The following is a 27,138-nucleotide window of genomic DNA, read 5'->3' as shown; positions in this document are numbered from 1 at the left end:
GGTGTAAAATAAGTAAGGACTAAGTATGTAATGTGGGCTTCCCTGGTAGCTCAGATAGTAAAAAATCTGCCAGCAATGTAGACTGGGTTCCAGCCTACACTGCTACCCTACATTCTACCCGGGTAGACCAGGGTTCCATCCCTGGGTCAAGAAGATCCCCTGGAGAAGGGAACGGCTACCCACTCCAGTATTCTTGCCTGGGGAATTCCATGGACAGACCATCCAGTCGCAAAAGAGTCGGACACAGCTGAGCGACCAGCACACACACACAAGTATGTAATGTACAACATGATAAATATGATCAACATGGTATATGTTATGTGTACAAGTTGTTAAGAAAATAAGTCCTAAAGGTCCTCATCATGAAACTTTTTCTATTTTTTAAATTTTGTATCCATACATGATGATGGAGGTTCACTAAACTATTTGCAATGTCAATTTCACGATGTATGTAAATTAAATCATGTGCTGTATATAGATAGTTTAAGTCCATTATATCTCAATAAAACTGGTAGGAAAAAAGAAGCATATGACTATCTCCAATACGACAAATGTGGAAACTGAGCTCAGACCAGCCAAGTTACTTGTCCAAAGTCACCCAGTAGGTAAATGCAGGATTAGAAACCCATGCTCTCCGCTCCCACACACAGGAATACTAACACACGATGGGGCTACATCCTCGGAAATGAGCAACAGCCTCTGAAGGACACCCCTCCCTCCTGGGTCTTGAGCAGCTGCTGAGGTCAGAGGGCCTTCATCTCTTCTCGCCCTGCTCCCCGCATCCAGGCCCTCCCGCTCACAACCCAGCCCCATGGACACCCATCTCCCTTGCTGACCACACAAGCTCACCTTTTTGCCATATTTCTTTACACACGGCTTCTTCTCAAACCACTAGCCTGTCTGCAAAACCATCCGTAGCCTCAGCCAGACATAAATGGACCTGACCATCCAATTTCCGTCTCTAAACCAAAGGGGACACACCTGGGAGCCTCAGGGAGAAGGAACAGGCACCAAAATGCCCAGATGACAGAGCTCCCCCACCCTTTCTCTGCCCAGGTAGTGGAGCGGAAAGAAGAATGTCCATGCTGATTGCAGGATGCAGACATCAAATGCCACTAGGAACCGTGTCAGCTAGACTCTGCAGTGTCCTCCCAGCCTTTCACTGTCTTTTCACTGTCTTTTCTGGTTCATCTGAATCATCTGGTTGCCCACATCCCGGCCCCACCAACATTCCAATCCCTGCTTTTTGTTGCCACAGAGCAAGCCTGGAAGAGAAATGCTGCTATTCCTTGTTCAAGGGTGGTCAGTCCTCACTACCTGAAGCAAGCAATTGGCATATGGCAGAAAGGAGGCAGTAGCCCAGCTCCACCAGCAGTAATTAGGTCCAGCCGGGCTCCTCCTTGTGTCCAGCCAGGCAGCCACATCCCCAGGGAGGGCCTCAACTGGCCTTTGATGAGGGCAGCCAGAGGGAGCCCTGGTCTGACCAGAGCCTCACAGAAGCGGGTTTGTGTGCAGAGAACAGGTCTGCCGCTGTCTGTCGCCTCCAGACACTGGGAACTTTGGAAGCCTTGACAAAGCAGCCCAGAATACTGCCCTGCCCAGCACAGGACAGCCCAGGCAGCTGCCCCACTGAGCAGCATTAACTGAGCACCCAGTGGATGTGGAGCACGGGACAGACACAAGTTGAGCCTCTGTTTCCAGAGCACTTTCTCCAAGGCTGGCTACTGAATCAAGGCATCTGGGTTGATTTCTAAATGCAGACTCCCCTACTGAGTTGACATCCATGAGGAGTGGGGCCCAGGGGTCTGTATTTGTAGTAAGCATCCTGGATTAGCCTGCAATCCACTAAAACCTTACTGGCTCTTAGAAATGCACGGGGTGTTCAGGACTAAACCACGTTACAGTATTTACCAATGACGTGGAAGCAACTGCAAGGTAATACACTGAAAACTGGTGGAAGCACAGAGCACCCTGGTTAACCCCAGGAGGTCCACGAGCAAGCCATGGGAATTTGGCAATGAACCTCCTCATCCCAGAGAAGACACATCTGAACTGCCTCCTTGACCACTCAGACCCCAGCTGCGGCAATCACACCCTTGCAGCCATGTTCCTAATGAACATGTCATTTCAAAACACGGTCTCCAATTCAGTCCAAGCGGAAGAGTCACTTACTTGTAGGTTTTGGTCCTATCCAGCCAGATGCCTGAGATCACAGCCCCAAGCATTCCCGCAAGGACGATGGTCAGGCCGATTCTTCCAGCATTCACTTCTTCCCCCTGGGGAAACCATAGCTCCAAGGATCACTCAAGGATGGAACGAGACATCTGATGGGGCTCACTCACCAGGAGGCAAAGGGGTAAGGCAAGTAAGTGGGGTGCCACTGCAGCCAATTCTCAGGAAGTAGCAGAACAAGACAAGCTGTAAAAAGCTGCCAGTAATTCTAGGGGAGGAAATCCTAGAATAATTGCTCCTCCCAATATAATATAATATAATATAACCCTGGGTGTGGGTGCATGATACTGGATGCTGGGGAAAACAAATTCTATCCTTAGAAACCAGTTTTAGGTAGATTTTTCAAAAATATAATCCTCACAGGAATCCTCTATCATTATTCTCATTTCACAGATGAAAAACTGAAATATGTATACCCAAACATTTCATACTTAGGCTTTTTTTTTCCCCAGTTATCACTGTTTGAGGTAGGAAGACATTACATATGTTTGTGTGTTTATTAAGAGCCAGATACCATGCTGAGGATTTTATATCATCATCTCATTTAATTCTCCTGCCTGCCCACCAGGAGGTTAAGAATCAATACTCCCCATTTTACAGATGAAGACATCAAGGCACACTGAAATTAGCCTACTAGCTGAAGGTCATGAGGCCTTTATTAAGTGCAGAGGCAGGATTTGAACTCAGACCTGTCAACCTCCCACACTGGAACACTCACTCCCCCATGGTGGCCCACAGTTCCCAAGCTGAGACCCTTGACCTTCCGAAAGAGGGTTGGGCCTGACATCCCAACTCCAGGATACTCAGTGTCGAGTTCCCAGTATTTAACCCTCGCTAGTTCTGGAGACATTTGCAACCTGCTTTCTGTTGAGCAGCTAAGACTTTAAATCCTGCTCACATTTCACAACGTAATTGACTTTATAGGTGATTCTATGTGTATATACGTTTCCCTACTAAGTTGTCAGGCACCTTGCTGTGTACTTTACACGTATAAATCTTATAATTTACTCATCCTAAATTAGTCTTTTAAAAATATAAAATTAAATTAATCCTTCAATAAATAACTAGACTTCTTTTGCAGAAAAGAGAATGAGAGCTCAGCGATGCTAACCAGCTCTCACACCACTGAGAACCACCAGACCTGGGTCTGAGACCCAGGGCCACCTCCCTCCAAATCCTGGAGCACACACCATACCACACCGCCTCCCCAGCGCCTGCCCAGACACTAGAAATCTCCTTCTCTCTGGGACTGGTCAGCTTAGGGGACGCCCTTACCGGGTAGTGGAAGATCACCATGCGAGTCAGCAGAGTGGACAAGGCATAAAAAGCACCAGCATTCAGACCTGAAGGAAGGAGGGGAAACACAGCATTAGGGTCCCTGTCCTGGTGGGGCCATTGCTGGCTCTCCCTCCAGTGGTGAGAGAGGAAGGAGATTCTCATGCTTGTTGTCACTGAAGGTGGTGACCTCAGAGAAGAAGAAATACTCCAGAACAACCCAAGGTAACCATCGTAACCTTTTTTTAGCCACATGCCATTGCCCTCTCATCCCTTTATCCTGTCGTAAAAACACAGGCTCCAGGAAGTACGCATTACTCCTAGGTCAGATCCATCTACATCCCTCTTAAGCACTGGCCTGGCCTAAGGGCTCAGTGAAACTACTGGACACCTTTCCACCTCCTCCTGATGACCTATGCCCCCTCCAGAATGCTCCAGACCTCTGACCCCTGACCCTTGACAACACTCCCATTCTCACCTGTTTTCACATCTCTCCAACTTTTCTTCTCAGATTCAACACCACACAGGTCTTATATTTGAAACCAGAAAGGACCCTGAAGAACATTTAGATGACTCTCCTAATTCGTCAATTTATCCAACCAATAAATGGAATACTTAGAACATTCTGTAAGAATCAATTTCCTCAGAGGACCAAGTCATTTTGTTCAAACCATACAGCGACTTTGTAGCTAATGTGAGACTAAAAATGAATCCAAAGGAGACGGACCTCCTGCCCTCCTTTCACGACAACAATGACGGTGACGATGGTGGTGGTGACGGTGGTGATGTCGTGATGACGACAGTGAGACGCTGGGAGCGCGGTGAGGGTGATGGACGCGGTGACGACGGTGAGATGGCAGGGGTGCTGATGGTGCTGAGGCCCACACGACACACACCGGGCATTGGGTCCACTGGAGAGGACGTGGACGGGATGCGGTGCCCGGGCAGGGCAGCCTCAGGAACCGGTGGTGATGGCTGATGGTGATGGTGGTGGTAGTGATGGCAAGAGCACGCTCTTCTGTGCTAGGCGCTTTTCTAAACAACTTACCGTCCTCATAACAATCCCAGAAAGTAGCTAACATATCCTCATTCCCATTTTATAGATAAGAAAAGGCACACACATTTAAAAAACAAATACAGAGGTCATTCTGGAAGGCCCACCAGGGGTCTTTTTAATTTCAGCTAATTTTGAGGCTCACGTGACTGCCACTGGCACACCTGGCATTAGGTCCACTTAGAAGGACGTAAGACAGGACACGGTGCCCAGGGACGGCAGCCTCGGGCGCCCCTCTTCACTGGAGCCAGTCCACAGGACCCCAGGCCACAGAGCCACTCAGAAGCCATCCTCTTTCGCCCCCAAGCGGATGGCTCAGCGCAGGGAAATGTGGGCGTGGCCCCCACCCTGCCTCAGCCCCTCCCAGGAGCCACTATTGTTTGTAACTCAAGCACAGGCTTAGTTGCCAGGATCCCCATAAAGGACAGGCCCGTGGAGAGAGTCGCTGTGCTCAGAGAAACACAAAGAATGGCTTCCCAACAGGGGTGAGTAGATCGCCCAGCCCACTGCAGTTATTTTCGTGAGAAGTAAAGTCTAACCGCAGTTGACTTCCATTCTTGATCAGGTTCCCAGAGGAATGAGATACAAAATTAAGCCAAGGTCAAATTCTCCTGCAAAGTGGGGGGTCTGGTTTGCCCTCCACACCATCACATGCGTGGTAAGAGGCAGGGCTGCATCGAACCCAGACTGTAGGATGCCAGGTCCTCCATCTTAAACACTCGATTTTATATCCTCACGAACTGATTCTCAAAGATTCCCCCAGCTCAGCTCACTGGTAGTTTCATGCCCAGACTCTCCGAGCAGGTCACCTCAGGGATGCAGCAAGGCTGAGCTCAGTGCCCCAGACGTGCCATCAAATATCACTACAGCTGCCACACTCAGGCTCTCGGCAACCTCTTAGATAACAAGCATAGCTACACCTCACCTTCTTACCACTTACCACTCCCAGCCACTTGGAAATTCCATGCCCAGGTCAAGAGAACCCACAAGGAGACACATTCCTGAAATGGGGGGGGGGCGGTGCAAGGAGGATGAAACCAGCCCCCTTCCTGCCCCTCAGTTTAACAAGGCCAGGGGGCAGAGCACACACCAGGTCAAGTTCAGCTTGGGCCCACCTGGGCTGAACAAGGAGGGCAGAATCCCCAGGTAACTGAGAAATTATCCAAGAGAACTGGGAGCAAAAACTCTAAACACCAGCACTTTTGTGACCCCAAAACAGAGAAAGAAACAGTGCAGAGAGGGCTGATCAGGGACGGCGAGCAGCTCTGTGAGGCTCAAAGGTTTAGGAAAATCTCTTCCAGATCAACAACCCCTGGGAGCTCGTTAGAGATGCAAATCGTGACCCCACCCAGACCTCCTGCTGTAGAAACTGGGAGTGGGGCTTTTGTCTGTGCTATCAAGTCCTCGAGGTAATCCTGATAAAGCTTGAGACCCACTGGTTCGGCTAGACTAGTGTTATCTACCAGTAACCATCCCTGGCTCCCAGCCAGACAGGAGATGGAGTCAGGGCTAAGGCAGGGAGGGTGTGGAGTGGGGCAGGGGTTCCCCCTGGAAGGCTGCCATTCTTTTCAATTCTTTCTACATTCCAACCCTAAAGGAATTAGAAATTTCGAATCCCTTTTGAATAAGATGGCCCTCCCCATATTGCCAAAGGTTGCCAGATACAGTTAAATGGCGAGAGTCTACTCCACTGACTTCCCTGCTGGCTCAGACAGTAAAAGCTTCTGCCTGCAATGCGGGGGCCCTGGGCTCGATCCTGGGTCGGGAAGATCTCCTGGAGAAGGAAATGGCAACCCACTCCAGTACTCTTGCCTGGAAAATCCCATGGATGGAGAAGCCTGGTAGGCTACAATCCATGGGGTCACAAAGAGTCGGACACGACTGAGCAACTTCACTTTCTTTCCACTCCACTGACCGAACCAAGGGGTCCGGCGTCCACACTGAAGGGCAGGAATGAAACTCATGCTCTGTCCTGTGCATGACTACCTCTCACAGGAATGCAGGTGACTGTGTTATATTTGAGTGTGATTGTCCCTCAACAATGTAAGCCTGCCAGGTCAGTGAAATGTGATCGCCCCTGAAAGGCCAGGTCATGCCTGTATCAGCCACCTGTGGGAGAGGTCTGGGTCCCTGAGAGGGTGGACTTTAGAAAGGCAGAAGGGACTCTGAGTTTCTGTCTTGTGTCAAGACTAAATTATACAAATGGCAGCCTAGAGATCACTGGCATTAGAAGGCCTCAGATTTTTCAAATGCAGATTTCTGAGCTCTACCAGGACTTACTTAATTTGATTCTCCTGGAATGAAGCTAGGAATCTGCATTTTAACAACAATAAACCCCCCCTCCCCTCCCCCTCCCCGGGCATCTCTTAAACTCACTGAAAAGGTGACTAAATGGCCTTGGGCACAAGAAGATCACACAGCAGGCCCAGGCTGTGAGAGGCCAGGGTTCCCATGGAAGCAGCTGGGAGGGGAAGGGGCTTCAAGAATCACCCATTACACACCCACATTAGAGGTTCTCAACTCTGCTGCATGCTAGAATCTCCTGGAATGCTTGCAAAGGCAGATTCCCAGGCCCTCGCAGACTCTCTGAATCTGACTTTCCAGAAGAGAGGCAGGGAATCCAGGCACACACCACCCACAACCCAGGGGACTCTACTATCAGGCCAGAGTGGGAAACTCTGATCCCAGATCTCATGTCTGGGTTCTGGGAACTCTGTGCTCATTTCCCTTTTGTCCTCCTGAACCTGGAGTAAACTGTTGGTTTAAAGAGCCAGCCTGACCTCAGCAAAGCTCCAGAGACTCCCAGAAGGATGTGCTACACCCTGCATCTTGACAGCATCTTGAGGGGTCACACAGCTCCTCCGAGGCCCATGTAGGGTGGTGTAAAGGCCTTGGGAGCCCCAAGGACAGGTGTCCTCGGACTCAGGTTGAGGCTGTGAGTTCAGATGCCCAACCCTGCAGATTCTTCACAAGCATAGCTTGAGTTCCAGGGAACTCAAATGGGAAGCAAAGGTTGTTATTCTTTTCTGAGGGGCCGGTTCTTAGAGAGACAAAGGAGGAGCCCAGGATGGGTGAAGGTGGAACACTCAGTCATTAGCAGAGCTGAGACCAAAAACTCAGACCTTATGTTCCTTACGTACCAACTCTGCATTCACTGGCCCATCAATCAAAGCTATTACTCCAAGACATGTGCACCCAGATCCAGCACATTTGTCCATGAAACTCTATCAACTGCTTGATTCCCAACGACATGGTCCTAGGAGTTCATAATTCAGAGGAAAATACAAACATTGTGTATCATACGGTTACGTGTGTCCTCGTCGCTCAGTCGTGTCGACTCTTTACGACCCCGTGGACTGTAGCCCACCAGGCTCCTCTGTCCATGGAATTTTCTGGACAAAAATACTGGAGTACATTGCCATTTCTTACCCCAGGGTACTCCAGGGGATCTTCCCGACGCTGGGATCAAATCCGAGTTTCCTGCATCTCCTACAGTGGCAGGCAGATTCTTCACCACTGAGCTACCTGGGAAGCCCTACACGAAATGGTTATACACACATATAATTAAAGTATGAACCATGTTCCTTTTCAAAGCTTAACCTGCAGGATTCTGGGAGGTCTCACAGCATTTAGTCGAATTTGTAGAGGGTCCTTTTTTTTTTGGTTGTGTGTGCCTTTTCAATTTGGAGCAAAGATTGTAGGAGAAGAAAGCAGGGATTCTTAGGCAGATTGAGTGTCAAACAGTGCCTTTACAGGACCTGTAACCCTCAGAAAGACACATTAAGATTGAAACCTCATCATGCCCATGTCCCAAAGACGGCTGGTCAGTGAAGGCAGGTCCTGCTTCTAACCCCCAGAACTCCAGAGCCTCATCTTCAAGGAAAGCAAGCCCCAGGGAAAGGGTCTGAGGACTGAATCTGAGGAAGGACAATCCATCACTGTCACCCCTGCCAGACAGATCCAGAGGCCACTCAGGCAACTGAGGCTGAAAACAGACCCCCGTTCTGTCTCCAAGAGGCTCCCTTCAGCATGGGGAGACAAAGTGGTGTGGTTAGGAAGACAGGCTTTGTTCTCAGACAGACAGTTTATACTAAGCTCTCTTGCTTACTACTGTTTAATCACAGGCAAGGAATTAAATCAGAGCCTCAGTTTCCTTAGGTATGAAATGGAGCAGTTAAGCACCTAGGTCATGGATTTCTTTAGAAGATTAAATGAGATAATGCATATAAAGCACTTTACACAGCGCCTGACACACAGTAACGGCTTGATAACATTTTTTCCCAAATCTGTGATCAAGCCTAAGAATCATTTCCTAGTTGGCAAAGACCCTGTCACCAAGTCCAACCCTCTCTCAAGAAAATAAGCCTTGTGTTTTTCTGACCATAATGAAATGTGTGCAAACAACCAGATTAGTTCAACACTTTCTCACTGGGATTGCCCCAGGCTTTTGAGAAAAATGTTAAGAAATTCTATTTTTTTTTGAAACTGGACACTTTTAATATAATGTCATCCCTACAAACGAGATTCTCCTCATTCCCCCACCCTTGCTGCCGCAGTTTGGACTCATTTCGTAACACCTGTGTCCTGTGTCACGTGCAGCCACTGGTTTCTGCGCTACTAACTTAGTTTAGGGCTAACGATTAGACAGAGATTTCCTTAAATACCGTAAGCCCATAAGTCTCCCACTTTGCTGAGGACCTCTATGTATGCACTGGGATTCGCCTGTGATGCTTCAGCAGGGTGGTGCCACCTCTGCCCTAGCCTTCACTTTCCGCTTACACAGAGCTTCACGTTCAGCCAGTGTGAGACTTTAGCACTTCCCTGGGTCTGTCCTGGGCATGTGCACAGCTCTGGACATGCAGATTTCTAGACTGCTAAGAATATGTCAGAGGTTTCCAAAGCCCCCTGGTTGTCTCATTCTCCAGATTTTCCTTTCAAGATCTTTGGCCAGCCTCTTGATGACCCCAACTGGTATTGTAACCTCAGACAGTTGTGATGTTAAACAGTGACTGCTTTCAATAAATACCCTGGACATAGCGCTTTCCCACTGAGAAAACTCTGAGTCAGGTCAAATATAGGCAAATCCTCTGAATGGAGCCTTTCCAGGGAAACGGAAGTCAAATAAACAGTGAGCTAGGGATGGGACTTTGTTGGGGAGGGGGGCAGGGGGGTGTTCAAAATTGTCTGGGCCCCTCCAGTGGCTGTGAGGTTGCTAGTTTTCACAGCTATCATGTCTGGGAAGCTAGTTTTCAAGGCTACCACAGAGTCTGGAGGGGAGGATTGGAATAGGACAAGTTAAGACACAAAGCTTGCTACTTTACCATTATTTAGCCATTTGCCTTGAACAGATGCTCGTTGGGTTAAGCCTTTAGTCAAGAACCCTGAAATAACTGATGCTGATAATGTCTGCCAGTGTTTTTGTTTTCATGGAGGATCAGAAGATCTACTGTCCTCACTCCACCATCCCAGAAGTGTTACGCATTTATTCTCTGTTATCACTTAATCAGATAGATAAGGAAGAGTATCCAGAACCCAGAGCCCAGCCCATATCAAACAGTGCTGCTCCTCGTACATTTTGGTATTTCTTACTTTCATGGGTCAGTGACCTGACCCTGCCATCAACAGCCTCTAGCACTGAAGACTGAAACCTCCGGAATGAGGCCACTGCCTGGTTAATACCACCATCACTATTCTCACTCACAGAAGATATTTATTAAGCAGTTATCTGCCCTAGAATTCCACTGCTGCTGCTGCTGCTGCTGAGTCACTTCAGTCGTGTCCGACTCTGTGCGACCCCATAGACAGCAGACCACCAGGCCCTGCCGTCCCTGGGATTCTCCAGGCAAGAACACTGGACTGGGTTGCCATTTCCTCCTCCAATGCATGAAAGTGAAAAGTGAAAGTGAAGTCGCTCAGTCGTGTCCGACTCTTAGCAACCCCATGGACTGCAGCCTACCAGGCTCCTCCATCCATGGGATTTTCCAGGCAAGAGTACTGGAGTGGGGTGCCATTGCCTTCTCCTAGAATTCCATGGTAGGTCTCAAATGCCCTGTTGTCAGACACAATAAGGTTTATAGCGGTTAAGGGCTGATGCACTCAAGACGTTTAATTCTAGGGAAAAGGGAAAGTTCTTAGAAGCATGGAATCCTGAATCTGGAAAGGAACCAAAAGATCACATTTCAGTTCAGTTCAATTCAGTTCAGTCTCTCAGTCGTGTCCGACTCTTTGCGACCCCATGAATTGCAGCACGCCAGGCCTCCCTGTCCATCACCAACTCCCAGAGTTCACCCAAACCCATGTCCATTGAATCCGTGACGCCATCCAGCCATCTCATCCTCTGTCGTCCCCTTCTCCTCCCGCCTTCAATCTCCCCCAGCATCAGGGTCTTTTCTAATGAGGCAGTTCTTCACATCAGGTGGCCAAAGTTTCACTATCATGATTCACCATCCATCTATAGGCTGATATTCCCCACAATATCCCCACTAAAGTGTAGGCTGGTTCCACCTACACTTGAATATCTCTCAGTGGTGAGCAACTCCACTTTATCACCATTTTTATCTTTAGTTGGCCACCCTGAGAATTAGAAACTTTGTTTTGTGAATGAATGCAGAGACACACTCAGAACCGAGAAGGTGGACAGAGGAGGATTGGAGACCACAGACCTTGAAGACTGACATGGATACCTGGTGCTATTCACCTAACCGATTCATATGCCTGAAAACCAGGGGTGCCTCTCTACTGATGATACCACCTCTTAGCTAACACCTCAGCAGGCAAACACTTTAATTCAGGTAAAGGGCATTGATAAGCTTAAAATGCTAAGTTGCTACTGCTAAATTGCTTCAGTCGTGTCCGACCTTGTGCGACCCCATAGACAGCAGCCCACCAGGCTCCTCTGTCCCTGGGATTCTCCAGGCAAGAATACTGGAGTGGGTTGCCATTTCCTTCTCCAATGCACGAGAGTGAAAAGTGAAAGTGAAGTCGCTCAATCCTGCCTGACTCTTTGAGACCCCATGGACTGCAGCCTACCAGGCTCCTTTGTCCATGGGATTTTCCAGGCAAGAGTACTGGAGTGGGTTGCCGTTCCCTGCCAAAATTCAAGGAAGGAGCACAGGCAATCATGGATCAGGCTTTGGAGTCTGACAAATCTGTGTTTGAATCTTGGCTCTGCCCTTTAAAAGCTGTGTATTCTTGAGGTATTACTTAATCTCTCTGAGTTTGTTTCCTCATCTGTTAAAATGGGAAAATGATACCACTTACCGCACATTGGTGTGGTGGGAGTTAAATAAAAAATCTTGGCACATAGCAAATGTTATTACACATGGTTTTGGAGCCTAGAGAAAACCTAAGGGTATAGCCAAGTCATTGTAAAAGACCCTGATGCTGGGAAAGAGGAGGAGGAGGGGATGACAGAGGATGAAATGGTTGGATGGCATCACTGACTCGATGGACATGAGTTTGAGCAGGCTCCAGGAGACAGTGAAGGACAGAGAAGGCTGGCATGCTGCAGTCCATGGGGTTGCAAAGAGTTGGACACGACTGAGCGACTGAACAATAGCCAACTGGGATTTCACTAAGAATAAGTCATGTCAAACCAGTCTCACATCTTTTTTCTTCTGGTTATTGAGCATGATATACTTCCAGGATTGTAATCACACCAAACTGGAGGGGTAAATGGGCAGAGTGGAGAGCAGTAGATTTGCGTGGATCTGTAAAGACACCTTTAATGGAATGCCCTGAGGTTGTGTCCTTGCCCAGGTCTAGGACAACATTACCATTAATCATTAGAAAGAAGATGCTGCAAACACCTTGCTGGAAAGGTAAGCCAATATGCCAGCAGAAAGACTGACATGTATCTTACCAAAGCCAAGAAAATTACATGAAATTTGGATGTTGTCTTCCATTCAGGTAGAAAAGAGGCCAAGTTAGAAGATGAAGGATTGGTTGGGGAGTGATTCACATAGTGAGACTCATGTAAACATCCAACCACACATTCATTCAATCACCCATCTAACAACTGCTGGAGTACCTGCTCCAGGCTACAAGTCCTCCTACTGCTGATGAACTATACAGGTAAAAAGACATAAATCTCTACTCTCAGGGAGTTCCTAGTGTGTGGGGAAAGAGATCTGGAAATGACTTGTCCTGTCTGACTCTTTGCGACCCCATGGACTATAGCCCACCAGGCTCCTCCGACCATGGGATTTTCCAGGCAAGAGTACTGGAGTGAGTTGCCATTTCCTTCTCTAAAGATGTATGGTGAAGTCGCTCAGTCATGTCCTACTCTTTGCGACCCTATGGGCTGTAGCCTACTAGGCTCCTTTGTCCATGGGATTCTCCAGGCAAGAGTACTGGAGTGAGTTGCCATTGCCTTCTCCAGGAGACCTTCCCAACCCAGAGATCGAACCTGGGTCTCCCACATTGCAGGCAGATGCTTTACCCTCTGAGCCACCAGAGAAGCCCTAAAAAAGCTACAAGCTTCCCTTGTAGCTCAGTCAGTAAAGAATCTGCCTGCAGTGCAGGAGACCTGGGTTCAATCTCTGGGTTGGGAAGATCCCCTAGAGAAGGAAATGGCAACCCACTCCAGTATCATTGCCTGGAAAAATCTCATGGACAGAGAAGCCTGGTGAGCTGCAGTCCATGGGGTCTCAAAGAGTCGGGCACAACTGAGCAACTAACACTTACTAAAAGATGTACTAAGAACAACACAATAAACGGTCACCTAATACTGCTTTAGGCCTTCCCTGGTGGCTCAGAGGGTAAAGCATCTGCCTGCAATGCAGGAGACCCGGGTTCGATCCCTGGGTCGGGAAGATCCCCTGGAGAAGGAAATGGCAACCCTCTCCAGCACTCTTGCCTGGAAAATCCCATGGACAGAGAAGCCTGTTAGGCTATGACTGAGGCTAAGCCTGGTAGGACATGACTGAGCGACTTCACTTTCTTTCTAATACTGCTTCACAGCAGACATACTGGGATGAGACTTGGAGGATCAGCAGGCATGTTGCCGGGTGACTTGACAGGGGAAGGGATGGTTAAACTTAAAGGAACAGGGAAGACTCTGAGGCACAGCTGGCTCTTCTGCTTAACCCTAAATGACGACTTTACATATACATTTGGGATCTGGAAACTGTAAGACGCACAGAAACATCAGGTCTCTTGTCTCACATGCCCAGCTCCAGTACACCCCAGACACACGTGTATCATACCATAGGTGATGACTAGCAGCACAAAGTTGAGGTTTTTGAAGAGTCGGATGATGGAACTTAAATACGAAGCATCAGTAGACGCCAAGGCATAGCTCAGGGACTGGGCCCTGCTTGGAGGATGTTTAGGCTTCTCTTTGAACACTGAAAGGAAACAAACAGAGGTCATTGCAAGTCCCCTGGTCCTACTCCTGCACAGCTGACACACGGATAAGAGCTGGCTCCCTCATCTGAGAAGGGGCTCAGACTCCAAAAGGAAATATTAATTCTTTGATTAAATCCTCTCGAGCCTCCTCTCTTGAAGCTGCATCTCGCTGTCTGTGGCTGAGGGGCTGGTCCTTTGACTTCTTTTTCTTAATGACCTTTGGACAGCTGCGATCATTGGACTTTCCAGGCAGTGCTCAAGGATAAAGGAGTCCTGTAATAAATGGCAAATACCAAATGGCAGAGCACTGAAGAATCCCATAGTAACCAGTGGACAGAAAGGAAGTGAGAGCTGAGGCTCTGGGATTCGTGGGCCCAGATAGGGACTCAGCCCCAGAGCTCCTCCCGGGGAAAGGGCTGGGCTGCCCATGAGAGCACAGAGCCTGGCACCGGCTGCCAATAAACACTCCCTGAGTGAGGGAAGGAGCTGCTCCTATTGCAGAGACCTCGAGTCCCTCCCTAGTTTCTCAGAGTGTGAATCGGACATCTGCCTCCTGGGAAACCAGAGGACTAACACACGCTCCTGCAGGACTGGGGCTCTGATAGGAAGGACCTGGGAGGGACAGGGGGAAAACCATTCTCCGTAGGTTCTAGTTTCAGTACAGCCGGTACAGTCCATTTCACTGCACTGACTGCTGTCCAGTTCTCTGGGGGCCAGATCAGTTTAACCAGCTGTCTGCCTAAACTGGTCCCCCAGCTGAAGCACCATCTTCACCCCCAGCCTCCATGAGAATGCTCCTGAAAGGTCAGGAGATGGTTTCCAGTTAGAGGAAGCTTTGGAAATGAGGTTTACTTTCTTGAACATCAAAGGTCTTCCCGTTCCACCCAGATAAATCTCCAGTCCGGACTTCAGAGTCTTGCTTCTTCCTTTCCGGAAATAGTCCTGGCCAACTTCCCCCACCCGCTGGGAACCTCTCAATCATTGTCTGACCTGTTCACCTCCCCTTCTATCAGGGGAAAGAAATCAAGGCGAGAGACTTTTTTTTTTTAATCTTGGCAACAATAGCTGTTTGCTCAAGGATTGGGCAACCACAAACCACAATTTGGATAAGATTTTTCAGTTCCTTACTCAGTGAGCAGTGGTCAGTGCTTGTTAGTATAATGTAAAGCAAAGAAAGGTCCCAACTCCAGGATCTCTGCAAAGGACCAGGCCCTCACCTGCTACCAACACAAGAATCTGGAGCTGAGCACATTACAATTCGAAACTTCAAGGCTGTCTGAGGATGTTCTTTCCTGTTCTCAACCACAGCTTCAAAGGAACACCTTTCTCACCTTTCCAGGAACTCCAGGTTCTCCGTCCAGGAGATTCTGTAAACTCTGAAAAGCCCTTCCTCTGAGTGTGGACCCCAGGGAGGGAATGACACAGTGAGATCAGCTAGCGGAAGTCCATGATCATAATAATGTTTGACTCTGGAGGTGAGGCCGGCAGGCAGGAAGGAAATCTTTAACGTGTATGGTGAAGTTTCAAATATTAAATGAAAGCTCGTTAACCTTTAAAGAAACTGACTCACTGAAAATGAAAACTTCTTCTACACTCTTTATCACAGCCCATCTGATATTACTCAGATAATAAAAGATGATATAAATTATACTAACCAAACATCTCAATGATTAAATCTGTATACATGGAGTAACAGTAGTTCTCTGGGGCTGGAGTTTGGGATTAACTAATTCTAGGCTAAGTTAATGGTCATTGTTTTGTGTATGCTTTTTTGTATCTTCTAGATTTTTTCATAATGAGCATTATCCTATACACATTTTTTCAAAGTATTTAAAAAATGTGGGCCCCAGGCATTCTCGGGTGATTATATGAGAGCTTTAGTGTTTGTGGGTCAATCTTGTTTTGTTTCAGAAATGTAGATTATGGAGTCAGCAGCTTAGGCTAGAATTCAATCTCTGCCACTTACTATCTAATCTTGAATAATTTCCTTATCTCCTCTTAAGTCACGGTTTTCTCTCGGTTAAGAGACACTGATACGAGGACCGCCCCCCTCCCCGCCCCATAGGGGTCAATGAGAACAGGTACACTCAGCACAGGGCCTGTGGTGTCACAAGTACTCAGCAGAGTTGCATCAAGGGGATCAAGGCTGCCCATTAATTCTAATAAGGTCATACGGAGGAACTGGTCATTAGAACTAATCTTGACTGAGCATCTAACAAAGCACACAGGACCAGTTAATATTGTATTGGAAGCAACTACTCTGGCTAAAACATTTGAAGACCATTGGAAGCTTGGCTTCCAGTTTCTATAGACATGTTTTATAAAATACATGATACCCAGAATGGTATTCTAGGGCCATATTCACAAGGTCCTCACCCAGGTCAGCAGGACATCCTTGTCTCCCCGCCCCCCATGGGTCTATCAGTGACCTTACCTATGATGACAAGGATGAAAAGCAGAGTGGCCACACCTGCTATTATGTAGAACATGATGCTGATGTGGTAGGCAAGCTTGTCCTGGTCTTTGATGTTGGGTACCAAGACGGGAGGGACCAAGAACCCAATGGCAATTCCAAGCTATAGAAGACAGAGACAATCAATTATAGTATCAATAGCCAAGAGGCACACATTTAAGAGACTCCTAATAAGAAACAATCCTCAACTTCCAGTCCTTAAAACCCAGACAGGGGTTGTTTCCCACTCAAGACACCAGAGATCTTTCTTTTGATTGACAGCTCAACCCACACACCCTCTTGACCACCATCACTATCAATGGTGGTTTAGTGTACAGTTTAGGACTGTAGCCTGCCAGGCTCCTCTGTCCATGAGATTCTCCAGGCAAGAATACTGGAGTGGGTTGCCTTTTCCTTCTCCAAGGGATCTTCCGACCCAGGAATCGATCCCAGGTCTCCTGCCTTGCAGGCAGATTCTTTACTGACTGAGCTACGAGGGAACCACTGAAAAAGATTGTAGTTGGGGTTCTCATTGCAGGCGATTTTTTTTTCTAACAACAAATTAATGAAGAACAGTTTTTATACTCCCATCTCTGTGGTAAAGTAAAACAACGCTAGTTTTGCTTTTGATTCCAGTTAAATTCTTGATTTCACTGAATCTGTTAAACTGTAGCTGAGAGACCACCTGAGGGATAAATTCTATACACTATAACCCCAAGAACTTGCATCCAGTGAGAGACGGAAGCCAAACATTGTGACCACACTGACAAACGTAAATGTTTCAGTTCACTCTGTAACTTGTCATTTAGAAAGCATCTGTGGTGTGAATTCACAGAACTGCATAAATTTATATACACAGGACATAGGAACATGCAAACTGGCTATAAACACACACACACATACTCACATACCCCAACAAACTGAAACATCTCATATCAGCACTGCAGTTCTAACTTCAGGGACCTAACAGTTGAGTATTTCTGACAGCAGAAACACCGTGATTCAGGAGTGACCAGCTGAGATACAAGGCCCCAAACCCTTCTGCCACATGAAATACCAAGGTGGAAATTGGAACACAGCCTGAAAACTCATGCAAGATTCAAATTCTAGAATTGAGAGACGCTAACTCTTTTGTGTTAAGGTACCACTTCTCCTTTATTGAATTTGAAAGCAACTGCAGGGAGATAAGCTATTTGCTTTCAGGCCGATTACAACATCATTAACTGCCAATGCACTCATCGTCCCAGTCGGTTTTCTAGCCTGTCAATTATAGCCACTCAAGGTACTCACTAGTGATTCTTAGCTCTGAAATAGTCTCAAAAGTCATCATCAACAGGTTCAGAGTAGCATTCTTCCAGTGCGTACTGTATACAATCAACAAGTCAAACTGATCTTCTAAGCACCTGCTTTTTGAAATGTATTCTGCTAGATTTCTGAGGGAGTACAGAGACATATATGGCAGAGTACTGCTTCAAGGAGCTTTATAATCTAGTGGGGGCAGGGAGAATTAAAAGAAAGATACAAAAGGTAACACAAATGGAGGTACTTGTGGGTTGAAATGATTGAACAATAGTTCCAGAGTTCCTTTATCATCCTCTGTTATACACCCATTATTAGAGGGCCAAATAGAGGTTTAGTGACTTGTTCAGGGTCACACAGAGTTGAGAAACCAGATCTCCTGGCATCTCGAAGACGTGCCTCCTTCATGGGGCCTAGATTGCTCTTCAGGGCTAAAGTCATGAGAAAAGTCCAAGCGAGCAGGCTCCTCCATGAGAGAAGGTATTTCGTGTCCTTAGAGCTTTATCTGATCCTCACTTACATTAATCTATCAGAGTTGAGTCCCGCTTCTTAACTGCTGGTCTCCAAGATGTTGAGGGTAAAAACCAGCCAAAGATAGAGGGGCAAATGTAGTCTTCACAGCTGGGAAGCTGGGCCACTGCACGCCCTCTCTGGTTTCCTAAGCGCTTTGAAGTTGCAGATCTAGCGTCAAACAGGATGCCAGAGGGTCCCTTTGGCAAGAATGAGGGAAGATACGGGACTTCACTGAAGGTCCTGGGATTCTCTCATTCTCAAAAGGACCTTGATGGAGGGGGACCTAATGTCCAGTGATCTTCTGCCTCAGAGGGAGGTCCTCCCAGCTGGGTCCACGCTGCACACCTGAGCCCTCAGAGGCCCCCCTCCATCCTCTGTCCACACTCCGTCCACACTCTAAGCCTGAATGAGTACTTTTGCAGCCTCAGGATGGGGCAATCAGCTTAAGGGCCTGAGGCAGCCCTGGCCAGGTGGCAAGGCTGTCCCACAGGGACCTTTCTCCAGGAGGATGCCAGCTTTGGCAGTACTTTCATACCCAGTGTGAACATTCAAACACAGGGATTGCACTGCCAGCTGCTGCCTCTTCTGTTTTCCAGAGCATATATTTCTCCTGCTTCTTGAAAGCCATGCTCAGTGAGTGTGCAGAGCCCTATACCCAGCTCCTAGATCCCGAGTCTGTGCCTTAGCAGGAACTCAGCCATGTTGGCTGGCTGGGTGGATGGACAGATGGATATTGGTAGAAGGTCTTATCTACACAAAGCTGGTAGAATCACACAGGTCTGCCCACTAATGACCATGTTCTTTCTACAAACCATGCTGTATTTCCAGTCGTAAGGGAAGAAAATCAGTGTGGGGCTGTGGGTGGGAAGAGGGTAGGATCCTGACTAGCTTTTGAGCATCTGCTAGGCACTGGGCATGTAATACAGCTTATCTTTTTCACTTAGTCCATGAACTCTTACAACAAAGACAAAAATGAGAAAAACTGGTCAGTACGCAGCCAGCATCACACTGGCTGGTAGCATAAGAGTTGGGTTCCCAAACCAGTTCTGTCTGACTCTGGGCCCCAGCTCATCTCCTGCCTCCCAGGAAACGGTGCTGGTGTGATATCAGTCAACCTAGAAGCCTATATTTTCACTCCTTTGAGTTCTGTCACACACTTGAGAGGACACCCACCAGGGTGAAAACCAGAGACCTGCAGCCCAAGTGAGGCCAAGAAAAATGTGAAGAATTGAGAGAATGCTGCTCCCAAGGGTAGGATCCTCATCTTTTCCATGCTCACAAAAAAAGCAAGGACCCACACCATGAATGTAAAGGCTTAAAAATCACTGCTTAAAAAAAAAAAAATCACTGCTAACTGGTTCTGGCTTGCCCTTTGCCCCAGCATTTGTTCTAGTTTTATCCTCCTCAAATAGTCATGGGCAAAGTACACAACTCACAGACAAACCCAGTCACAGTCTCCAGCCTTCAGAGCCTAGGAGCCTAATTACAATGGTGCACTTTGCCCCTAAAGAAGACGTTTAATCCAAACGGGGTGAATGAAGGATGGAGATGCAGACTGGGAAGACACTCTATTTTTATCTTTGATTTGATTTCACCCTTTCTGCAAACGCAAGGATGACATCTAAACCCTGTTGCAAGAGCTGCGATCATGAGCACTTGCAGAGCAAATGTCCCAGTTAAAAACACGCCTATGCAGCCTGAGGGCTTCGGGTGACAGGAGGAAGCCATACTCGCGTCATGCATCACTTGTCATTCTCGCTCACGAACTTGGCAGAGCAAAAATTAATCCAGAAATCACGAGGCTGCATCTGGGGTAAGACGTCCACACTTAACCACTACACAGCACATCACAACATGTGTTTTATTTGCTCTGAGACCCACAGAACCACTGTCCCCATCACCATCCACATGGGTCACCCAGAAAAGCCCCAAGTCAGACAGAATCAGAACCCAGGCACAAAGCTGCTCCCCAAAGCTGCCTGGTCATGAACATGCCCAGACCATCCAGGGTCTCCCCAAAGCTGCCTGATCATGAACACGCCCAGACTATCTAAGGAAGACCCTGGGGCTTTCGCAAAAGGCAGGGAGCTCTGTGTCAACACCATGGTGAGGGCTCAGTCCTACCGGAACCAGGACAGACCACTGGTCCCCATCTGAGCCCTCTGCCAGGGTCGCAGGCACCTCATCCTCCAGACCCAGGTATTGGCCAGGAGGTTGCTGCTCCTCTTGATAGGAAGCAACCATATCAGCAAGCAGGTTCTCACCCACCGAATCTCATTCCTCCTCGGCCCTTTCCTCCCCCAGGCAGACCGGCTGATCAGAGAAAGCCGGGCCCACAGCCCCACGGCTAGGCCCCCACTGCCTCACTCCTCCCCTTTGGCCATTGTCACCAGATCAGGATAACATATCTCTTGGATTTCAGGGCTCCCAAGAGCTAGCTCCCTGGGACCAAGGATCAGAAATGTCCCCTTAGTGAGTCAGCAGTTTCCCTGCAGCAGAAGCCCCGGGGTTGAAGGCTCCCTTCCAACTTGGTCTCCTTATGTCTTCACTGGGAATCACCTTGCTCCTCAAGGAGCTCACACCCATGAGGTTCATTTTAAGAGTGAACATTGTTCATTTCAAAGCAAACCTCTCCCCCTTCCTCCTTTGTACCCCAGTGTCCCTCTGACTTGTCATCACTCTATACAGTAGTTAAGGGCTTAGGCTCCGCAGTTAGAAAGGTCTGAGTTCACAGGCCAGCTGCCAGTCACTAGAAGGCTGACGTTGACATGTTATTTCCCTTCATTTCGCCTGTTTCCTAGCCCACAGGAAGGTACTGTACTGCCGCTCAGGGGGTTGCTCTGAGGACTAGTGGGCCCATCGGAATGGACTTCACAGCAGGATGCTCTATGTCAGGAGGGTTCACTCCCTTCCCACCCACCACGCCCTCCCACAGCATGGGCGACAACCCTGGGAGGACAGGCCACCTGGACAAACAAGACGTGCTCGTTTGACCGATGCATCCGCTCAGCCACCTACCCTGGTTCTCCTCCTCATCCTTCTCTGCTCCTTTTCTCCATGGAATTTTCTGGGCAAGAATACTGGAATGGGCTGCCATTTCCTTCTCCAGGGAATGTTCCTCACCCAAGGATTGAACCCGGGCCTCCCACACTGCAGGCAGATTCTTTACCATCTGAGCCACCAGGGAAGCACCAAAAGGTGTTACAAAAAGCAGTATGTCAACTTTCCATCCCATACACACAAACCCACCCACTACTGGGCTCACGTCTGGACTCTGGTCCCTCAGACGTGGACAGCAGGGCCACCCGCAGGGAGGCTGCCACCACACCCTGTGGACAAACCCAGAAGTGACTTCAGCACTCAAGGTCCATCCCTACACACTGCTGTGTGCATTTGAACACCACAAAGCGGTGCTGCGGAGGCAAGTGGGCACCTCAACACAAAATTCCGCACCTATTACGCTGCTCTCCCCGCTTGGCCAGGGCCACTCAGACCACTGCTTACACCTCAGTGAACACGCCACACCTCAGTGATCAAGGCATAACTAATCTGGGCAAAACGACGCACAGAAAAGCCTCTGGGCCCCCAGGGCGGCGTGGCACGCTGCAGGAAAGCCCAGGCTCAGAGGGCGGTCCTGGGACTGAGTCTTGGATGCCCCAGAAAGGAGCGAGGCAGCTGCTGGGCACAGCAACACTGAACTCGATCAACAGTTTACTCATGAGGAGGGGCCACCCAGGACCACCTGGCAGCTCCTAGGAACACATCACAGTCAGCAATAATGTGCAGGCAGAGCCTGCTCACATGACTGTATTTGTTAAATTCCCAAATCCAAGCCCCTGGCTTCTTCTGAAAAAGCCAACTCAGGATTAAGGATGGAGCAGACCTTCAGGAACAAAAACAATCTCTGATTTGGGGACAAATCGCCCATGAAAGAGGTTTTTGGATTTAAAACGCTAAGCTTAGGTCCCTAAGAACTTGAGAAGCCGTGTCACAGCTGGTCAGACTCTAGAGTCCCTTAGGATCCCCTCCCCTAATCACAGGGTTTGTCCTCAAATCTGTGATTGCGCTGGTGGCTTACATAACCTTGACACTCTTGGATTTCCTCAGTCCTTCAGGTGGCGCTAGTGATAAAGAACCCGCCTGCCAATGCAGGACACGAAAGAGATATGGGTTTGATATCTGGGTCAGGAAGATCCGCTGGAGGAGGGCACAGTAACCTACTCCAGTATTCTAGTCTGGAGAATCCCATGGACAGAGGAGCCTAGCAGGCCAAGAGTCAGACACGACTGAAGCAACTTAGCAGGCGCTTGAGGAAAGAGGTGAGGTGGAGGCAGGAGGAGCACCAGGGACACCGGGACGGCCTGTAAGACTTGCCTCCCAGGGAAGGTCAGAAGCTCCATCAAGGCTGACTCACTGTGCTCGCACGCCACAGCTGCCGGCCTGCTGCTGCTGGTGCTGCTAAGTCGCTTCAGTTGTGCCCAACTCTGTGTGACCCCAGAGACGGCAGCCCACCAGGCTCTGCTTCTAAATGCTGTACCTACGTGCACACACACCCTCCTTTAATCCCTATTTTTTGTTGTTGTTTTGCTTTCTATGCTGTTTTGGCGGTGCTGGGTTTTCACTGTGGTGTGTAGGCTTGGTTGCCCCATGGCATGTGGGATCCTAGTTCCCTGACCAGGGGTCGAACGTGTTCCTTGCATTGGAAGGCGGATTCTTAACCACTCGACCACCAAGGAAGTTCCCAAATCTCTATTTTAAAATTGAGAAAACTAGTCATTTAAGTAGCTTGTCCAAGGTCACAGAACAGCAAGTGTTCTATGCTAGGCTTCAAGTTCAGGCCATGGGTACTAGAGTCCGTAGCCTTAACCATTTGGCTGAACATTCCAGTCCTAGCTGTTATTCAAAGCAGAAGGAAGGACATGAATACATAATGAGCACCCACTGTGTGCTAGGCAGTTGCTAAATGATTTTTCATGCTATTTCATTAAATTCCTCACAACAACTCCCTGAAGTCATCAAGATTATCTCTGGTTTGGTTTTTACAGAAGAGAAAACTATAACTTTGCCCAAGGTCACCCAGCTTCTAATGGCAGAACTGAGACGCGAGCCCTTGGCAAACAGATTCCAAGTCCCTTGACAAACTGGGCATATTTCATGGAAGTAACTGCCTCAGAGACCTGATAACATCTCCAGGCTTACAGGTGCAATGCTATCATTCAAGCGCCTCCCATGAGTCTAGCTACTGGAGGAAGCAATCAGCAGATGTGGTTCCAGCTATAGTCTGACTGATGACCACTTAGTCAACCCCTATGGGTTTTCCTGTTCTTACATGCTTGACTTCTGATTGTCTTCCATGTAGGCTATTTGTCATCTCTCCAGCTAGACTTTAGGAGAGGGACATTGATAAATCTTACCTTGTGTGACCCCTCCCCATGCCACACCAGTACTCTGCCAAGAACAGAGATGAGGCTCAGGAAATACCTTCTGAACAGAGAAGACTTTTAGAACTCCACAGCTCAAACCTAAATCAAGTATTGCCAGTCTCTGCTACAGCAAAGAAGCTGGGCAGAGTAGCAATTTGCTGAACTGCAAGAGTTGACCACCAAAAGAAAGCAGATGCAAGGTGGAATAACGCAGGGAAGACCCCCAATTTGGAGCTCCCCAAAATCAGACACGGGGGTCACTGGAATGTAGGCTGATCAACCACCCACCCTCAAACCTACACTTAAGATTTACTGAACACCCACTGATAGGAAGCTCCACACTAAAAGGTAGGGGAGGAGATAAATGCAAGACAAAGGGCATTACCAAGCTTCCAAGCAGCCAACACGCCTTGAACTTGACCTACAGCCTTGGGGATGGGTTTCCTCCTCATTATTGAGAGGGTGCAGATAGCAGAGGTACCCTGGGCTCTAAACAGAGAAGGTGCTAAGTTTAGGGAAGGGGCCTGAGTTCTACTGGGAAATTTTGATTAATTTTTTTGACAAAGGGCTTTTTTTTTCTTTTAGTTCAGCTTCATATTTGTGCTGCTTTCAGTCATCACCTCAGGAGGCTCCTGATGCACACATGCCTCCTGTTAAGGGTAGCTGTTGCTCCTGAAATTGTGCTTGTGGTGACATCAGCAAAGGCTCAGTCCTGGTCTAGGTGAGAGCAGCCTTTACCCCCCTTTCCAGCCTCTGCTCCCCTTTCCCCAAGTGCCCGACTCATGGCCAAAGGTCCCTCGCATGACAGAGCGGACAGCCAGTGGCCACAGGCTCCTAGAACTTCCCCAGTGATTCAGTCGGGGAAGAGGAAAGAAAAGGGACATCTTTCTAACCACCAGGCCAGGAAAGGGGCAGATGCAGACCTCACTTTCTCCAACTCTTGGAAAAAATAAAAAGCTCCATTGAGATGGAGCTTTGGCACTTCCACCAACCCCCAATCAGATGCCAGCCCACGGCAGCCAACAGTTGAACTCACACATCTCGGGTACTGTTCCCATGCTCAACCTCACCACTCCCTGCCTGGTGACAGATGGTGAAATAGCCCAAAGCAGAAGAACTGTTTCCTTTGTCTGATATGTCATATGCTGTCATTCCTGAAAGCAGTTCATGTGACCATGAGTGCACGCTTAGTCGCCAGTCGTGTCTGACTCTGTGACCCCATTAGCCCGCCAGGCTCCTCTGTCTATGGAATTCTCCTGGCAAGAATACTGGAGTGGGTTGCCATGCCCTCCTCCAGGGGATCTTCCCAACCCAGGGATTGAACCCTGCATTGCAGACAGATTCTTTACCAGCTGAGCTATCAGGAAGCCCCTTATGTGACCATACACACTTCTAATACTCCCAAGTTTTCATCTGAGTCTGATTGGGCTTCCTTGGTTGAAAGACCCCCACTTCTGACTTTCAGAGGTGAAACTCAGACCAGAGGGCTTACTCACAGGCAGGCCCTGGAAGAGTGGTTTCTTAACAGGCTGCCACGAGCCAGACCCAGCTCCTCCCACTTCAGGGTGAGCCTCCAAAAAGAGACAGGCGGGGCCTTAGGTAGTTTTTCCCTAAGATGCCAACTTCATAAGGTAACTAGCCCTGCCTCATGGTCCCAGAGAGATCTGGAAAGGAAAAAAAATATAAACCTTGCACCAGAAAAACTTTTAATTAGCCATATCTACCACCATCCCCGGAGAGTAATACCATGAACTCTGGCCTGGGATTTAGAGAGTTACCCAGGACCTACTTACCTGAGGTCAGCTCCCCTCCTACCTGGCCCGACACTTCCACCACTAGTCACTCCATCAGCCTTAGAGTCTAATCCCTCTTCTCTTAGATGTGAATTCAGGAACTTTTCTTTTCTATTGCTAAAGTCCATGGGGTCTCAAAGAGTCGGACATGACTGAGTGACCAAACAACTCTTTCCTAAGAGCTCAGAATGTGGGTTGGCACAGAGTAGATATTCAAGAAATATTTGTTCAGTCAGTAAATAATGGCTATGGTGCATTGTCTCAAAGAAACCATAGCTCCCAAGAACTGACATAAAGGTCAGAGTGCTTGGCCCTATAAATGGAGAGTATAGCCCTTAATGGGTTTACACTAGTGGTAAGTAAGCCGCCTGCTAATGCAGGAGATGTAAAAGATGTGGGTTCAATCCCTGGGTCAGGAAGATCCCCTGGAGGAAGGCATGGTAGTTCACTCCAGTGTTCTTGCCTGGAAATCCCATAGACAGAGGAGCCTGGTGGGCTACAATCCATAGGGTTGCAAAGAGTCAGACTCCACGGAAGGGACTTAGCACATATACACATAGGCCTTAACGGCTTCCCAGGTGGCTCAGGGGCAAAGAAGCCACCTGCCAAGCTGGATCCAATCCCTGGGTTGGGAAGACTTCCTGGAGAAGGAAACGGCAACCCATTCTAGTATTCCTGCTTGGGAAATTCCATGGATGGAGGTGCCTGGCACGCTACAGTCCATAGGGTCACAAAGAGTCAGACATAACGACAAACCAACCAGCCATCGAAACCCTTAATCCAAGGTTCTACCACATGAGATAGACAGCCAAGGGGGTTAGAGCCTTCATTTACTGCTCTCATTTGTCACATTACGAGTGGTCTGTCAACTGGGGAAACACCCAGAGGCTGGCTGGAATGGTTGCAATCCAGTATCAATAGAATTCAAAGAGAAACACAGACTGATGGCCAGGGGCCTGTGTCGGGTACTTGCAAGGGACAGAGATCCGGCCCGCAGTGGGGACACCCTGGTAAAGGATGCGGATTTTTGTGGAGCAGCATGAGAATACAAGGCAAGCACTCCTGGGGCAGATAATGGGGTCCTCTCTTCCCCAAGGAGAGACAGAAGAACTCTGGAGAGAGAAAAGTCAGTGATCACACTCACGTGGATGGTCTGAGCCCCGCCAGCCCCGCTTGTCACCGTGGGTCAGCATCACCCTTAGGTGGTTGGGGGTGCTGGTTTAGTAGCTCAGTCGTGTCCGACTCTTTGCGACCCCATGGACTGTAGTCCACCAGGCTGCTCTGTCCATGGGATTTCCGGGGCAAGAATACCAGAGTAGGTTGCCATTTTCTTTTCCAGGGGATCCTCCTGACCCAGGGATCAAACTCGGGTCTCCTGCATTGTAGGCAGATTCTTTACCGACTGAGCCACCAGGAAAGCCCAACTGTAAGGGGCCTGGGAGAAAATGTGGTAACACCAGGACTACTAGGCCCTGAGGAAAGACTTCTTACTCCTGGGACCCATCTCCTGACAGTGAGGACTAAGTCAGTTCTGTGTTCTGACACCAAGGCTACTGCCTACATTGAAGACAGGAGCCATCCAGGGCATACAGAGATTGAAAAGCTGCTTTGTGCCATCCCCTTGCAAAAGGCCCTTCTTGGAATCAAAAAGGAGTTAGAATGGTCCATAGGACCTCAGGAGCTGCATCATGGCTCAAGTCAAAAAGATCAAATCAGCAGGGATGCTCTGGAACCCAGCAGCTCTGGGAG

The 27,138-nt window shown here is 48.6% G+C and overlaps 1 protein-coding gene across 4 annotated transcripts in view; it reads right to left on the bottom strand.

Moving 5' to 3' along the window:
- The window catches only part of LOC133254991 (heme transporter FLVCR2), a 56,473-nt gene that overhangs the window by 11,259 nt on the left and 18,076 nt on the right, over nt 1-27,138 (bottom strand). For 3 of the 4 annotated variants that reach the window (XM_061429500.1, XM_061429497.1, XM_061429499.1), the window contains exons 2-5: nt 16,344-16,485; nt 13,768-13,908; nt 3,508-3,575; nt 2,173-2,276 (exon numbers count right to left, since the gene is read on the bottom strand). In XM_061429500.1, coding sequence (XP_061285484.1) covers nt 2,173-2,276; nt 3,508-3,575; nt 13,768-13,908; nt 16,344-16,485 — 455 coding nt within the window. The remainder of the gene's footprint in view (nt 1-2,172; nt 2,277-3,507; nt 3,576-13,767; nt 13,909-16,343; nt 16,486-27,138) is intronic. The other variant, XM_061429498.1, reaches the window with a different exon arrangement.

This window comes from Bos javanicus, chromosome 10 (assembly GCF_032452875.1).
Source record: "Bos javanicus breed banteng chromosome 10, ARS-OSU_banteng_1.0, whole genome shotgun sequence".
Lineage (NCBI taxonomy): Eukaryota > Metazoa > Chordata > Mammalia > Artiodactyla > Bovidae > Bos > Bos javanicus.
Note: the sequence above shows the minus strand (reverse complement) of the source record. Positions and strands in the feature narration are given on the sequence as shown.